Source organism: Zootoca vivipara, chromosome 12, assembly GCF_963506605.1.
Source record: "Zootoca vivipara chromosome 12, rZooViv1.1, whole genome shotgun sequence".
Lineage (NCBI taxonomy): Eukaryota > Metazoa > Chordata > Lepidosauria > Squamata > Lacertidae > Zootoca > Zootoca vivipara.
The window spans coordinates 24,698,413-24,716,498 of NC_083287.1; the positions used below are offsets into that span (position 1 = coordinate 24,698,413).

Consider the following 18,086-nt stretch of genomic DNA (forward strand, 5'->3'; position numbering starts at 1 on the left):
AATTGACTGGCTGTGTAGTTCTAGTGCAGGCATAGGCAAACTCGTCCCTCCATATGCTTTGAGACTACAATTTCCATCATCCCTGACCATCCCTGGTCCTGTTAGCTAGGGATGATGGGAGTTGTAGTCCCAAAACATCTGTATGGCTGAGTTTACCTATGCCAGTTCTAGTGCATTGTTGTTGCTTAGTCGTTCAGTCGTGTCCGACTCTTCGTGACCCCATGGACCAGAGCATGCCATGCACTCCTGTCTTCCACTGCCTCCCGCAGTTTGGTCAGACTCATGTTCATAGCTTGAGAACACTGTCCAACCATCTCATCCTCTGTCGTCTCCTTCTCCTTGTGCCCTCAATCTTTCCCAACATCAGGGTCTTTTTCAGGGAGTCTTCTCTTCTCATGAGGTGGCCAAAGTATTGGGAGCCTCAGCTTCAGGACCTGTCCTTCCAGTGAGCACTCAGGGCTGATTTCCTTAAGAATGGATAGTGCATAGGCACTGGGAAATGAAATGCTTCCCTGTGTTTTTGTGTGTATGGTCCCTGGAATTCGGTCTGTAGAAAAAGTTCCCCTTAAGTACTGTGGCAAGGAAGGAACCTCCACTAGCCCCATTAACACACTCCGAACTACCGTATTATGGTCAATTAGTCTTAAATGCTTTGATGCCTTCCTGCAGATTGAAGAACATTACTAATATCTGAGTGGATCAGTGGTACATGGGTGGGGTCTTCACATCACCAACAAGGGTACTAGCCTGTGTGTCTGCTGAATCATTCAGCACAAAATGGTCAATGGTAAGTGTTAATTGTTAACACCCTATAAAGTTAAAGGGAGGAAATTCACACCTTCCTAGACTTTATTGTTTCCAGTCTGTTTGGCTGCAAAAATTTCTTCACCATAATTCATTAGTTTGTGTAGAGAAGTTTATCTCGCCAACCAGAAGTAGTATAATTTTAAAAAAACCTACACAGTGCAATGGACAAGCCAAATGCCAAGAGTTTTATGGCTCCGTACTTATTGTAATTAGGAATAAACACTTCAGATTAAAAACAATGTTTTTTTTTAATCAAGGAAGTTCTGGACTATGTATGACACAAAAGCTAACAAGAAAGGTGTGGTATACATGTATTTTTTATAAAATATATAACGGCCCATACATATTCAGAGGCTCTGAATAATGCCTTAGTGGATAGCTTTAAAATATAAATATGTTGTTAGGTCCTTATAACTCCAGATGATTCTTATGCTACTATTTGTTTAAAAAGGAATTTCAGTGCATTTGCCTGACATCTCTTGTAATGTCTGCTGTTCGTATTTAAATACCATTTTGGGTGGAAGTGGACACCCAAGAAGATCTCAGGAAGCAATACACAGGGGATTACATATTAACTGCATTTAAATTTAAGCTTTTGTTCCTTTGGAAACAACCCCCTTTTCTGTATCACAGCCAGGCATAGTGTTATGTGTACTACATACATATTTAGGCATATCTTGCTATCTCTGGTGGTGTTTTGTTTCTCTCCCTCACCCCCAGTTTATTGGCTGGATACCCCCAGTATCTCTATTCCAGCTATTAATCCCAAGCACCTTTTGTTAAAAATCCAAATTCTAGAAACAGAAGATTTCAAAAAGTTGATACATATTACAGACGTTTAATTGGAATTGATTTCGCTTTAGGGGTTGTGTAACTTTACCCACAGGTCTGATTATAGACCCTTGCCCTTATGTTCATCTCTCAAGGTTCCCTGCAAACCATCTCTTGTGTGTGTGTGTGGGGGGGGGGCTCCGTTTGCCAGATTGTAATTTTAGAACAGAATTATCTCCAGTTGAGTGGTAACCTACTGGAAAGCAGGGAGTTATAATAGAAGTGCTGAACCAGTCTTAATTTAGGCTGCATCAAATGACATATGATTATTACCCATCTTAAGTGAATCTTCCATTAAGGTCAAAGTAGGTTATTTCTCTCTCTAAAAGAGCTCTGAAGAAATTAAATAAGCCTTACTTAGCAGGAACAATAATCCCCTTTGTGTATAACTATACTGGGTCTCTTTCCTGGAGCAAGCCTTTACATTATTATTGGTTTTACAGAATATCTTGAAGGGAAAATCCTTCCTGTAGCCCACAAGGGAGCAAGGAAATTAAATCAAGGCATAGCCTCCTGATCTTTAAGTGACCATTAAAAAATCAACAACCTGAACTCCTTCGGCTCATTTGCAGATGGACGCATTTGAAATTGCACTTCAGCAAGCTGATGCTCATTTAACATCATCTCATTCTTTTATTCATGGTGACCTTTTCCATGGCTAGAACAGGATTTATAGGATAGGTAGAAATGGGGAGTGGCTGTAATAAAACCTGATTGCAGACTTTGCACTCTAGTCACACTGTGCGTGCCACACCAAACAGATGTGTGGCGCTAATAAACACTGCTTTTGTATTTAAAACAATAAAAGCAACTTCCTTTGCTCTTGACTGGAGGACGAATGGAGTAGCACAGTTTATGTTGGCAGAGCAGGAAATTTTATTGCATGGCCTGGCTACAACCCAGAGATTGTAAGTCATGTCAGATTTTGAAGGAACTCTCAAAGACTCAACATATTCTAGCATTTTTCTCATCCCACCTTTTACGGTGGTGATAAAGTAGGGGATATTAGTTCACTTTTAAAGAAAAAAGAATAAAGTTGAGTACCAGAAAGTGTAAAATTATTGCCCAATTTTGATACTTTATGAGAGAAATTCAGCATCGTATTTGCACAGTACATTTTGCAGAGTACAATTTTCACAGCCGTATGTTTGTTTTAGTATTCATGAGTTCTTGGGGATATTCATGAGTTCTTAACTGTAGCAAAAATGCAGCATATCGTTTTCCTTTTCAGGCGATTAATAAATTTCAGCATAACATGCTGCAGTTTAAAGAATTTATATTGTTTTGGTACCAAGATAGACAACGTGACCTGCTCCTTTACTCATCTTTAGCTCTGATGTATCTCCACTCTTGCTTCCTGTTCTGCCTGGAACTTCCTCTTAGAAGCCATGTCTGTCATGAAGTTTTGGCTTTTCATGAAGTTTTAGCTTGACACTAAATGATGTTCCCTTTCTCTGTCAGGCTTGCCTCTGCCTTTGCCTCTTCACAATGGGGAGGGGGACAAATTGTAAGCTCCTCGGAGCAGAGATTTGTATCTTTGTTTCTGCTACTCTGTTAAGTGCCATATACATTAGCGGTATTATGGCAAAATAATTATTCCAGCTCTGTTGCTTGGAGTTTCGTAGAGCTTGAAAAATTGATTTATAGACGGCCTGTTTGTCTTGAGATTTGCTTGATACACAAGAGAGACAGAAGAGGCATTTTCAGTTCATTTACTTCCCCACAGGATAAAAATGCTACAACAGAATTATTTTAAAAGCATATTTATATATGGTTAATAGAAATTTTAAAGCACTTTGTGGTTCAACATGTGCCTGTATATGGCATTATGCCAACTTTTATAGACCATGTCTAGAACAAAGTATATGTGATGTGGGAGATGCCCTGATGGCTTAAAAATGACCACCATGTGGAGGCCTGAACTGGCTTGGAAAATAAGAGCTCAACTCATTTCCCCCTTGAGCTATATTTTTACTAATTCAAACTGACCCCTCTGAGTTGCCACATTTTCCAGTCTAAGGGCATTCCAGGGTTGGGGGTTGAATAGCCAATGCCCTTCTGAGTGTCGTAATTATACAGCCTAAGTAAGCCCATCAGAGGTGTGATAAGTGTGCAAACACACACACACCACCAGCTGCAAGGCCCGGGGTGGATCATTGTCCTGGCTTCCTTCAGGGGGTGGATCTCCACCCCTTAAACTGCTGGGACCTTCCTGGGATCAGACAATCATGTCCCCTTTTGGACAGAGATGACTCTATACCTTGGTAACTCCCACATAGGATGATTACAATGGGCTTTATGTGGGGCTGCCCTTGAAGATGTCAAACTGGTCTGAAATGCAGTGGCCACATCACTGGCTGTGGCTTCCGTTAGAACTTTTATATCCACTGGTTTCCACTGCATTTCTGGGCCAATTCAAGGTCCTCGTGCTAGTGTTTAAAGCCCTAAATGACTATAGCCCCAAATATCTGAAAGACCGCCTCCTTACCCACAGCCACTCTAAGGTGTCAAGATCAGCAGAGGGGGCCCTCTTGGTAGTTCCTCCTCCCTGAGAGGAGAGTGGTGACGACCTGAGAGAGCCCTGTGGCAGCTCCTAAGTTGTGGCATTCCCTCCCCAAAGAGCTGTAGTCCCCACAGAGGTGCACCTTCATTCTACAGCTTTCATCAAATGCTGAAGACACATCTCTTTAACTTGGCCTTGAGACACACATTTTAGGACTCACTCTAGTTGTGATTGTAATTCTTTTAAATGTTGTGTTTTGTATCGCTGTACCTCCTGCTCAGGGACCTTCTGGTGAAGGGTGGGGAATGAACCCAATAAGCCTGTATTATAAATGTCTTTCCTTTCCTCTCATTTTAGCAATGAGTCAAAGTGGTGAAAACAGCACTGAAGAAGAAGCAGCTCAAGACAATCTGAAGGATGTCTATGATGCACAGGTAGAAAAATATTTCTAATAAGCATTCAGGATCCTGGACTTCTGTTTGAAATAATATCACTTGCTAGGGTAACACTTGAACTCTGTCCTGAAGAGAAAGATGACTCCTATGCAGTTCAGTGTGATATTGAAAGTGTATTGATCTTGCAGTTTTCTGCAATTAAAGTTCTAATATCTTGGCAATCTATGTGACTGTATAGCCCCTTCTTGATATTTCTTAAATATGCGTTATGCCATCATCCTGATTTTTTTAACAAAATAGTCTCTTGTAGACATGGCTGCGTTTGGACACAACATTGCCATAGATTTGCAAATTGGCAGGTGCATAAGCGTGCTGGCGCACACAGTTTGAGCAGTCCCTACTTAACGCCTTCCTTCATGGAGCTGATTGTCCCTACTGAATATACTAAAATAAGATTTGTCATTTAGAGAATTTCATGTGTGGAATCTGTTTCAGTCATTTTTATAAGGCCACGCTAGGCATGGCACAGGGTACCTGTGATGAATGTTTTTTAAAGCTTTAATAAAAGTAGCTGCTTCAGTGCCTATCCCAAATCAGGTTTGAGGCACTGATGAAGTGGCATTCAACCTTCCACCGTGCCATTTATACCAATGCAAAGCTGTCCAGAACCTGCTATTTCCCCCACAGATGATGGCGTACATAAGTATTTCCTGCACTGGGTCTAGTTGCTCCAATACACTAGAAAACTCTGCAGGTATTGATAGAGGTGGATGGCTTATTTCATTCAGAAGCAAACAGAATCCATTATAATTAAATAATTTATTCCAGTGCAGCTGAAATGATCCATCATTTAGCTGCTTCTCATGTCTGTAAATCTCCTCATCAGTCTGGTTCTGCATGGTATAATAATTAGTTTATCTGAATGCTCATTTCAAGGTTTTGTTGCTCAATATTTGAAAACAAAAGAATTCATTAAGTGTTCATCTGCTCTAATAAGCAGCATGCTAATAAGATTATATGGGTGGATTATACAAAACAACAGTAATTTAATTTCAGCGAATTCAGTCATTCAATTTGGGTGGAAGCTACTTGACAAAATTTGTGGAATTTTCAAACGGTATACTAGTTACTGTCTCATTTTGACTTTGTAGAAATTGTTTGGAGTATTGAAATGGGACAAAAAAGGGTATTGGCAGGGCTATATTCTATGGGGGGAATTCATTGTTGTGTGGGTGGACTTTCACTTGTGCAGTGGGACTTCGCCTTCCTCTCCTCCCCTGGCAGCCCTCATGTGCCCCTCAAATCTGCTCCAGAGGGTTCCCCAACCCCCAAGCAGATTTTGAGAGTGCAGGGGGGGCTGCACAAGAAAGTGAATCCCATTACCCAAGCAGAGACTGAGAGCAGATGTGATAGCCATCTTCAAATATCTTAAGGGCTGCCACATGGAAGAGGGAACATACTTGTTTCCTCCTGTTCTGGAGGGTAGGACTCGAGACAATGGCTTCAAGTTACAAGAAAGAAGATTCCGACTAAACATTCGGAAAACTTTCTGATCAGAAGAGCTGTTTGGCTGTGGAACAGACTCCCATGAGTGGTGGTGAACTCTCCTTCCTTGGAGATTTTTAAGCAGAGGTTGGATGGCTATTTGTCATGGATGCTTTAGCTGAAATTCCAGTATTGCAGGGGGTTGGACTAGATGACTCTTGGGTCTCTTCCAACTCTGATTCCATGATCCTTGCACATAGTGTTGAATTGAATACAGTTGTATATAGTTTCCAGCTTCGGTCATTTGATAGTCCCCCATCCAAGCCCTAGATAAAACCTTTGGTAAGTACAGATGACCATTTAACTTGTAGTAACTTGCCAGGTGTGCTAATGATCACTTAGAGATTTAAAAAAGGATCTGAAGTTGATCCAGCAGATTACTGCACATTTGGCTTGCTGTGTGTAGTCAGCAAACTTTATGCAACGCACCTTTATGACAATAAATTAACTGATTGCTTTGAAAAGGAAGCCATTTTAGCAGATGAACAAGCATCCTTTAGGTAGAGTAGATCTACTCTAGATCATTGCTTGGTTCTACATCATTTAACTGACAAATATACAACAAACTAAATAAAATCTGGAGATGGTTTCTATGCAGCATTCATTGACCTGAAGGCAGCATTTGATTCAGTTCCTTCCAGGGTACTTTGGGAAAAAATAGCCTCAAAATTATGGATTAAAGATTCCTTTTTTATCATTAAAAGTAGATACATAGAACCTTTGACCAAGTATTATTTTATCATAGATAGAAATATTGCACATTCTGTGACATTCACAAAAGGTGTTAAACAAAGTTATCACCTGCATTTTGTCATGCACCTAAGTTGACTGAAAAAACTGGTAGTGTTTTGCTGTATGCAGGTGATGCTGTAGTTCTGTCTCAGACAAAAATGCATCTGAGAAGATTGGGGGTATTTTCGGAATACTGTCAAAAAGTGCTGCTTGAAGTGAATTATGGTAAAGTGAAGATACTGGTGTTATCTAAACACCCAAAATAGTTTTTGGGCAAATAGCTAATTGAACCAGTTAAAGTCTTCAAATCTGGGAGCTGTGTATAATCTATACCTTTAAAACACATTAAGCACATGTTTCCCCTCAAATATTTCTGGGCGTTGAAGCTTGTTAAGGGCTGCTGGGAACTGTAACTCTGTGATGGGTAAACTACAACACCCAGAATGCTTTCAGGGAAAGAATGTGCTTCAAAGGTGTTTAGTGTGTACACAGTTTAGGTCATAAATTTTGAATCATCTGGAATATGTGTCTACTGTGCAGAGCATCAAAATCGTAGTGCATTTTTGTCTGTGGGAAAGGGCCATAATTTTATACTTGGAGGCTTGAAGTTTTTAAGACTAAACCCTGAGCTTAATTATTTTAGTGGAGTCAAATTTGGATTGATGCCTATTTGCAACCATTGCCCAAATCCTTAGACCAGTCTTCTCTGTACCTGAATGTGACTTAAATTACTCTTTGCAATCAGAAGCCGGTTTTCTTATTTTCATACAGTTATGGCTCAGGACATTCAACTGCTGGTTTTAGTTGTATTTAGACCTCCCTGGCTTGCTTCCCTTAGTTGTGCTTAACTCACATGAGAGCAGTTGGATGACAGCCAATCACTTAAGGTTATGTCTCTGTGACTTTTCACCACGAAACGTACTAACTGTAGGTCTCAGCAAAGCAAGAGATCTCTTGAGACATTGCCTGTTTGATACTCTTTTTTTTACAGATAACTGCACAAAGAGCTAACTACTCTAATAGTTTCTGATCTAGGATGCTTAGCTGATGTTTATGCAACTTTTCTCCTTGCTGATTGAGACAATCGGGTGGTAGAAGAGTCTGCACAATTTATAGTGATTTTAATTTGTACAATTTTTTTTAAATCAATTCTATCTGTTCAGTCGTGTTTTTATTTGTACCTTGTACATAAATTGTAATGGCTGGCGGTTGATTGTGTATCTATTATCATTCAGTGAGAATCCGGTCAGCAGCAGCATCTTGCTCAAGTATGGGACAGAATCTTTCCAGTCTCCTCCTTCCCTAGATTTCTGATTAGGTGGCAAAGTGTCAAAACACTTGGCAGGACAATGACTGGCTCACCAACTGATTATATGCACACTACCTAAATTATCAGTATCAGGGATGAAGTACCGTATTTTCCCGTGTATAAGACCTGGTTTCTCCCCCCCCCCAAAAAAAATAATGTCAAAAATTATGGGGCGTCTTATACATGGATATATGTCCCTCCATTTTCTTAAATCTGAGTCCCCAGAAATAGGGGGCATCTTATACATGGGGGTGTCTTATAGACGGAAAAAATACAGCACTTATAGCTTTCCAGATATTGCTGGACGTCAGCTCCCATCATCCCTGACCATTGGCCATATTGGCTGGCGTTGATGGATGTTTTGGTCCTGCAACATCTGGAAGGAACAGGTTTGCTACACCAGCTTTATATTGAGGGCATACAAAACTTTACAGGTTTAGTGGAAGCAAAGAGAACTGCTTCTACAGTTTTGTTTGCGGCCAGCAGGAGTTTCTGTGGTCCTTGTGTAAAGCTAGAATATCTCGGAGGGTAAATCTTGCTTGGAACTTCTTTGAGTTGAACATGGTGAAAGTGATTTGCCCTCTATTTCTCTGGAGATCCAATATTTCACCTTCTTGCCACTTCTAGCTTATTCATTTATCAATGTTACGGCTTTCCTCTAGGGACGTCTTTTCCAGGACTTGCTTCGCAACCAAAAGAGCTGTGTCAACACTCTGGTCAATGACTGTTGCGAAAGTCAAAAAAATAGCTTGTAATTTTTCTTTTGTGTAAAAACACAGAAACTTCTTATGCTGTTTTGGAGTGTTTCCATACAAGTTGTGTCCTTTAGGAGCCTGATCCATTCAACCCACGTAGGAACCACATACGATCACCCACACATTGATGGGGATAACATACATTAAAGCTTAGGGTGGGAATATTTTTTCATCCAGTTAATTTGATGAGTATCTTGCTACACATGTATGCGTAAGTCAAAATGCATGGGAATTGAATGCTATAATGGCAGACTCCATGCATTGGTTGGAATGTGAGAAAAGGCTTTATGTGCATGCAGTTGCAGAGAGCTTCCAATTACATGGATAATCAGGTTTCCCCAATCATAGGTATCGATCCTGTGCTTATATTGTCGTGTGTGCATAGGGTCTAGTCTTACCTTTGAGCCAGTTCACAGAGGATAGGGCCATCACTTCCCCATCATTGTAAATGTGAAAAGAGGGTGTATGACTTGTGATTTACTGAGGTTTGCTGGCACTATCTCTTCTCTTGACTGGTTTGTGGCTTGTTGAACCCTGGACAATACAGATAAACACTATCAGGATGGTATGCTGATACTTGAGGGGATGTCTCTAACTTGTTGGGGTGAACATGAAAATTAGTTGTATATTCCAGACTTCTGTTTCCATTTGCAGTAACACAAGTAGGCATAGAATAGATGCACATACACCACTAAATACAAACAACAACAACACAAAATGCTATCGTGGTTCCCATGGTAGTTGTTATGGCCACGAAGCAAAGCACTCACTTTTATACCTTTTTCCAGTTCTGTGTGTCTGAAGCACACAATAATTTGTTTTCTCTGCTATCATTTGCTCTCGACTTATTTCAGTGGTTGTATTTTAGCCATGAAGAGAAGGGTGGAGTGTGAGAAATAGAAGATTGTGCTGTTATTTTTAGGGATGACTCTCCTGCTCTCCATCCTTTTCCAGGGCTGTTCTTGGCTAACTTTCCCATGGATTTCTAACCTCTTGCTTTGGTTCTCTTATGTAACAGGAAATAGGTTGACGGGAACAAACGCACTGTTAGCATATCAGCTGCACACATAATAGCAGCTGATTTAGTTCATGCTGTCTTCATTTTGCTAAGCAGACACTACGGTATATAGCACAAAAAGAAGGAAAAATAACTTTGGGAGCCTTTTTGCCCAAGGGAGAACATTATAATTCTGCTCTGCTCAAAACTGCAGAGTTGAGAGGAAGCTTGATGTGGAATATGTTCTTCTTTTAAAGTTCGAAGTCTGGAGTATCATGTCCTGGGATTGTGGATTTAAGTATCTCTTTGCTTTCCCTCCAACTCTCAAGGCAGGAGTTATGTGCAAGCTTCATGAACGAGAGGATATTGGGAGACTCGAACTCGTCCAGAAACTGGCAAGAGAAAACCTTCTACAGACAGATAAAAAAGAGCAAGAGAAGACAAATCAGGTAGGACATTTTTTCAGTTTTTGGTTTTTCAGAAGAGTAAGCTCACTGTTTACAGTTCTGCAAAGTGAGTCATGACTAGTTCCCAATGGAATCAATGGAATTTAATTTGAGTGCAAGTCTATGCATGTCAAATAAGAAAGAAATTCCCTTTAGGAAAAGTTTGCACTCTCCTGAGGAGATATTTGTGTAAACCAACAGTTCTGATGAAATTTTGTTGTTGTTCAAATAACATTCCTTCAGTAGAATCTGAGATATTAAGAAACGCGTTAAATGCATTCAAATTGATCCGTTTTTACTTTATAAATATTTTAAATGATTATATTGCTTTTTCATTTGACCTGGTTTACGTAGAAATTTAACACTGTGACCAAACATAAACCAAGACTGTAAGCGATAGAATCTGGCCAAAAATAAATAAATCAAGCAGTCAAATTAAATTAGCCTTTGAATCAGCTGGCAAGAGTCATCCAGTGGGATTTACACCCCTTCCGCAATGCTGTGTAGGGAGAATGGGTTTGATCTCCCTGGGAGGAGGTAAGTCCAAGGCTTCAGGTGCAACTGTGGAAAAGGCCTTGCGCCTAGTAAATTTTACTTCCTATAGCACAGGTATACACGTAGGAGGGCCTGGTTGCGGTATCACAGTTGGCTTTGTACAGGGAAAGGCAATCTGGCAGGTATATTGATGGCCAGCCATGTAGGGCTTTGCAAATATGCACCAACACCTTGAATTGGGCCCAGAAGCTGACAAGGCAGCCTGTGCAGTTGCGGCAAAACCAGGTTGATGCATATATCGCCTCCCAGGATTTATTATGGGAACAAGCCATGGTATTCTGAACCAGCTGCAGCTTCTGAGTTGTCCCAAAGGGCAGTTGTGTACTTTCTTTCTTCTTCTTTTTAAAAATAGATATGGTTTAGAGGCTACTTGGGGGAATTTTTTTGTTTGTTTGGTTATTCATCTATTTTTAAGCAAGTATATTTTTCAATCCATGTCAGTCTCAAGGAAGTTTGCAACTTTAAAAGACAACCTAATATGCAAAATTTAAAAGAAGAGCACGTTACATTAAATACAAATTAAAAAACAGAATTAGAACAGTCCTCAAAGCCAGTTAGCAATACCTCCCTTTCCTCAAGACCTAGGTGAAGAAATGAGTAGAAACAAATTTTGTCCTAAAGTAGTTCTACAGATGGTAGACATTAAATAAAAGCCCCACGTGCTTTATTGGATAATTTGTTTTGTCCTCTCTATGATATTTTGTTTGTTGATTAGAAAATATTTTTCCTAGCTGCATGCTAGTTTAGAACCGCCCAGAAACAAAAACAAAAAGGTTGTAGCAGTGTGTGTGTGTATGTGCGTGTATGTGAAGATCACCAATATTTTCTTAAAACACAACCTGATCTTTCAGAATCCTTGGGGCAAGCTAGAAAAATAACATGCCAAAATGGGGTGGGCTTTTTGTTTTTGCTTTCCCCAAACATACAAAGGAAATTAAACCTTATTTGAGAGCACCACTGTAATTTGTTCAACAGTACCGTAAACTGCACTTGAAAATTATCAGAGAAGAGAGAAAATTTCAGAGAAATTCTGATGGTTGAGGTTGCCATGGTTTTAGCACACTTTCAAGGTGCATAAGGGACATTTGTGAGTCCTCTTTCTTTCATCCTCTAAATTAGGGTGATCCAATGTACAGCCTGAGGGCCAAAGCTTTTTTGGTGGCCCTTGGCAACATTTGATGCCCCCCCACTCCCCAGCCCTTCCCAAAGTTGCATAAGTGAGATTCTGGGCTTTGGGATGGGAGGCATGAGGGGTTTAACAGGGTTCTAGAATCCTCCCTCCTCATTCCCAAAGCCTAGTTAATGCTTTCCCAGCCTTGAGAAGAATGTGGGAGGGCTCTGGATCCCTGCCAGAGCCCTTGCACCTGCTTTCCAAAACCAGGCACCTTGCCTAGCTGCCTTTAGGAAGGGAGCATGAGGGCTATCTGGGGGCATCAAGTTTTGGCCTCCCCAACCCCTTGCGATAAGGCATAGTGTGGCTCACAGGTTCCATGTTTTGCTGCCTACTTGGTATAAAACGTAGGGCTGCCCTGCATTCTGGGTGTCTGCACATTCTGAAAATTCCACATTGTCCTCAGCTGGACCTTCCTGTAAGCATGGTGACTGTTTATTGTGATGTGGTGAAGGTTCAGAAAACAAGGGCTAGGCCATTGTTTCTCGTTATTGGGAGATTGGCTCTTGCAGCATCCCCCCGTTTCCTATAGTCTTCTCTTTCCTACGGCAATAATAGATTATATCTTGATAAGGAGAGGTAGCTTGCAGTCATTAAGGCTCTTACCTTTGATCTCTGTTGCTTTGTACGCATCCTATAGACATAAAAAAACTTGAGGCACTGATGTCTCCATATAATGGTTTTATCATTTCTGTTCATGTGGTGAATATGTTATCTAAATGCACCCCCAGGTGGTAATGGTTGGCATGCTGGAGAGAACTACTGCAGGCTAGAGCTTGTTCTGGCATGGTAAATATTAGCTACTAATGCATAAGGGGCACCTTAAAACAACATATTAAGCAGACAAGACCAGTGGAAACACATCAAAAAGTTTTGGAAGCAGAAAAAATGTATATAAGCATATGGATGGATGCAATCCAGCAATTTGCATGATTAAGACTGACTAGAATTTGATCTTCCTTGGCACAGAATGAAAGAATGTTTGGCACAAAGCAGGTTATTGACTGCAGCCACTTTTTTTGTTAATTAAAACGGAGTTTTACAGCACCTTAAAGACTAGATGGTGCTATTCAATGCTAGTCCTACTCAGAGGAGACCCAGCAATGTTAATGGGCATAATTGACTTAAATTCATTAATTTCAGTGGATCTGCTCTGAGTAGAACTTTGTTGACTACAACCATAACAAAAGGCATAAACTTTTGTGTACTACAGACTACTTCGCGGAATGCATGAGCGCTGTACTGAGTTACAGATACATGAGGTAGGTACACACACACACAGAGAGAGAGAGAGAGAGAGGGAGAGAGAGAGAGAGAGAGATTGGGATGGGGGAATGAAACACAGAAAAGTATGGACAGTGTGAAATACCTGGTTTAACAGTGGTAATGCACTAAATAGTTGTTGGTAGAACATATACCCCAACATTGGTTTGCCTATTCAACACATACAACGTGTTAAAAAAACCCTTTGGTTCAATCCACAACCGGCAGCATTGAACCCTTTGGTTCAATCCACAATGCAGCATTTGCATGGCATTTCTCACCATATAGCATCCTTAATTGCAGAGCTTTTTGTATTGCCTCCTCTGTGATGAGCCAAGCTATTTGTACTATTGCAGAGAGGAAGAAAGGGCACCTTATGACCCAGCAGTTATGTAGATTCTGCTCTTGCTCCAGTCTAGACAGATAGCCTTTGCTAGAAAAGGTGAATGGCAGCTAGACTCACTTCCCTACATGGCCCTAATGTTCTTCCCCTTTCATCACTCTCCTTTCTCCTTGTGCTCTAGCTCCCAAGGTCTTGTTAAATGTTTGCATCTTTTTTGCAAAATGTGATAAACAAAGCCTGAACTGTGCCTCTACTTTCATCGGAACCTCTGATTATTAAGAATTGTTGGCCTCAGCTGGTTTTTGAATGGCTTTTCCTGAAGAGGAAGTATGCCTTTTCCTCCCTGTACTTTCCCTTAAGTTCTGTTGTGCATTAAATTGAGTAGAAGCCAGACTCAGACTGCTGGATGAATGGGATTAGATATGGGTGAGTAGGTCAAAAGAGGTGAAATGCATGTCAGCAGTTTTGTACATATAAACTGAGTTTGGAAAAAAGGTCTGGTTTTATTTTACTTTATTTCATTCTACTACGTTTCCTTATTTTTTTTCCAGAGGCGCAATATGCTTTTTATTGTGTCTCTTCCTATCGTACCAAAAATATCTGAGTTAGGACTGGGATTGTAGCCCATCTAAAACCTTGGAGAACTGCTCCCAGTCACTGCAAGCAGTACTGAGCTAGATAGATCAATGATATCACTTGGTATAAAGCTTCATATTGGTTCAGAATACTGGATGTGTTGATGAATGATAGTATTATATACTTATCTCATTGAGATTACTGAATGATGGCTAGGCTTAATCCATAAACAGACACAAAATTCACATGGGGGGAGCAGTCAATTTAGATTTTTCAGTACTGAGATTTCTCCTGGTTGTTTTAATTGTATTAATAACAGAGTTGTTGCAAATGGGTTGAAGTGAATATTAGAACATGTTCAGCTATACCCGTGAGACCTTACATTGACACAAATAGATCCACTGGTGGAAAAATAGGAAGTATGTTAGCTCTATTAACTAGGTTTTAATGATGGCTGTAAATGAGAGTACCTTATAAGAGGTATAACTATGAATGGAATCTTCAGATAACTCTGTGATTTCCCTGTCCCAGGTGTTATGTCTTTGTGCATTGAGGGAAGTTAGGGAGGAAATGAATGAATGAGTCTAAAAACTGTACCTAATCTTTGTATGTGTAGACGTGGAGAAGAGAAATGGTCATGATTCTATAAGCAGCACCTCCAACCACTAGATGGTGCTGTTCTATATTCTTAGGACTTAGCTGAGTTTCTATTTTTCAGTTCTGTCAGTTTAATTTTAAGACCCCTATGTCTGTTATTCTAAGCAAGTTTTACAATTGGTAATCACAACTTGAAAATGGAAAAAAATCCTTATTGACGGCAAAGAAACTTGATGGTTATTCAGCTGGACCTGAAATGAATGAGTACCTGGATGAATTTGAGCTTCTTGTCTTACTGAAAGAGTGGACTGATCAGAACACAGCGCAGCACCCCACAGTTTTTCTACAGTGTGATCATAAGGCAGTTTATCCGCAACTTACCAGTGCAAACTGAGACTCGTGAAAGCAATTCTGTAATCACTTAAAAGCCATGAGATACACCTAGGTCTTTCAAAATGCAGGAAGGAATGGCAAGCTAGGGGGAGACAAGTCAGGAAATCTCTACATATTAATTTAATTTGAGAATGCAAATTGATAAGAGCTTCCCCTGCTTCTCTATATGTCCATGTGGTGCTTTAAGTGAAGCAGAACCTGCTTGACCAAATACAAAGCTGGCTTTGCAGAGAGGGGGCCACCTCATAAAAGACTATTGTGTGAAAAGCTAGCAACTGGGGAGCTTCATAGCCTGCTAGTTAAAGAAGACACAATTTTAGATAAGCCAGTGGACCGTATTGTATGCAGAGTGCAGAATGTGAAAGCAGGTATTATTTCATTAAAGGTGTATGCTTAGAGCAGGCTTTCTCAATCCTGGCTCTCCAGATGTTGGATCACAACTCCCTTCATCCCTAGCTAGTAGGTCAGGGCTGATGGGAGTTGTAGTCCAACAACAGGGTTGTAGTCAAAGGTTGAGAAAGGTTGGCTTAGCAACTCTCTTATGACACCAGCAGCCATCCAGGAACAGCTTTTCACAGCAGCTGGAGAAGGTCTAGGAGTCCCCAGCCCAAAGGCATTTGCAGTCAATGTGGAGAAAAAAGGTCAATGGAAGCAGAATTTCCCATGCAAAGGGAAGATGTATCAAAGAATCTGGAAGTTTAGTGTATAACTGAAATATCTGCCATGCTGATTGTTGAGAGATAATTTATTTAAAGCATTTTAAAATGAAACTCTTATGCAGAAAAAGAGCAGTTTACAATGATCAATAAGACAGTCCCCGTCTGTAGGCTTACAATCTAAAAGTCACAGCACAAATTTAAGTCACATACTTTGAATCTTTAAAAAAAACCCACAGCCATTCTCATTATCCTCCTAAAATAGGTTGGTAAATATCCTAAGATCTTTTAGTAAATATAGCTTTCAAGTTTACATAGTCAATGTTCAGTGAACTTTATACAAATAAAAATGTTCTTAAGTATTTTTGTTGCTTATGACATTAAAATTTAATATTTCACTTACAGTGCTAGGCACAGTGCCATGGGAGTTAAGTTTGGGCTGCGTCCTTGAAGTCCAAATGCCACAGGAAGGTCTACTTAGAGCGTAATCAATGGCTGATCCACAAAGAGAATCTTATAGATGTTCTTGATGCTACAAATCCTAAGATGACAGACAGACAGACAGGCACACACACACACTGCCCGGGCACATACGTGCACACTCACTGCATTGCATCCTATTTTCCTCACATTCGGTATTCCCTCATGTATAATTCCTGCCAGCAAGGAACATATGCAGCACCACTGCAATTTAATTTATATTTGATTTGGCTGATGAAAAGCTTGCAGAGTCCCTGAAATACCCTTGAGTGATTGCAGAATAACTGACAATGCAATCTTCAAAATCAGCAAAATGTATTTATGTGTGATGCAGGTACCTGAGCTGTAGAAATGCTCTTGCTTGCTCTCTAGTTTGGTCATTTGCAAGCAGTGCTTGCAATGGTCTTCCAGCTTGATCTTCTTCCTATCCCCCCTGCCCCACCCTCTGATTTCAGCCCAAAGACAATTGTACTCTTTCATTGATTTACAATTTGATTGGAGAAGACTTCACTGAGAAGCTTCTTGCCATTGTGCAGAAGAGAAAGGGGAAAGGAACTATTAGACTCGGTATACATGCTATCATCAGATGGTTTGAGATTTGCTCCTCATCTTTTCTTCACCACTATATAGAAATCAGCTGATGAAGGAAATAACATTTTCTCTCCTCCTACCATGTGAAGCCAACCAGGCAACATGTCTGGGCTTGAGCGCTTTTGTTAATTGCTCCTATTCATAACTTATTTCATATGGAGGAGCTGCTTAGTATGGGAATGATCCATAAGAATTATAAGCTATCAGATAAGCTATTTTTTAATGAATTTGGGCAAGTCATTTTTCTTCTGCTTGAAGATAGCTCAAGTAGGGTTTTCTTTAAATATAGGAGTAGGATTGGAAATCATGTCTGCAATCCTATATCCACTTTCCTGGACTACTGAGTCAACACGTATAGGATTGTGCTCTGGAAGTCATAATTCCTGGATTCATTTATATGTTTTTATCAGTGATTTAAAACTATTGAGGTGCAGTGCTAAGGACATACCCAGTTGGCACCTTGCTATTAATACGGTATGTATCTCCTCACAGAAGGAGACTTGCCGCCAGCTCTTCCAGTCACTGCCCAAGACCTCTTCACACATTACTTGATGGTGACCACACTAGGGCATTGTGATCCCACAAAGTGCTCATGCTGCAGAAATCTGACAGCAATCCAGACTTCCTGTCACCTGCATATGTGTGGCAATATAGTCACAAATGCACTTGTCACACATTAATGCATAGATATGGGATACATGCAGTTTGATGCATGTGAGTGATTCTTACACAGACCCCTTACAGTGGGCTTTTGTTTTCTTCTGTTTTCAATTCTTACTTGTCAGCCATCCTCTCATCATGTTTGTGAAATAGGGATGGGCTTTTAAAAAAAGCTCTGTCCATACAGGGCATATAGGTTGAGCTCTCTCTCTCTCTCTCTGTGTGTGTGTGTGTTTGTGTATGGTGGCTATTATAGCCTCTCTGGTTTGCAAATTTCCCATGGGCCCTTAAGGTCAAATAGCTCCCAAGAACCCCTTCTGCTACTTGCATGGTATTATATTGTTTAAGAGTAAAGCCTTGTTTTGTTCCTTTTGGAGAATAATCAGTATAGCGTGGGGAGTCTAACATGTCGTCCAGAGTGGCTGGGACAGCCCAGTCAGATGGGCACGGTACAAAAAATATATTGTTGTTGTTGTGATGC

The 18,086-nt window shown here is 40.4% G+C and overlaps 1 protein-coding gene across 4 annotated transcripts in view; it reads left to right on the plus strand.

Annotated features, from left to right (window-relative positions):
• Positions 1-18,086, plus strand: part of RAPGEF5 (Rap guanine nucleotide exchange factor 5) — a 126,915-nt gene that overhangs the window by 33,618 nt on the left and 75,211 nt on the right. For all 4 annotated transcript variants that reach the window (XM_035128733.2, XM_035128734.2, XM_060280727.1 and 1 more), the window contains exons 8-9: positions 4,499-4,575; positions 10,204-10,323. In XM_035128733.2, coding sequence (XP_034984624.1) covers positions 4,499-4,575; positions 10,204-10,323 — 197 coding nt within the window. The remainder of the gene's footprint in view (positions 1-4,498; positions 4,576-10,203; positions 10,324-18,086) is intronic.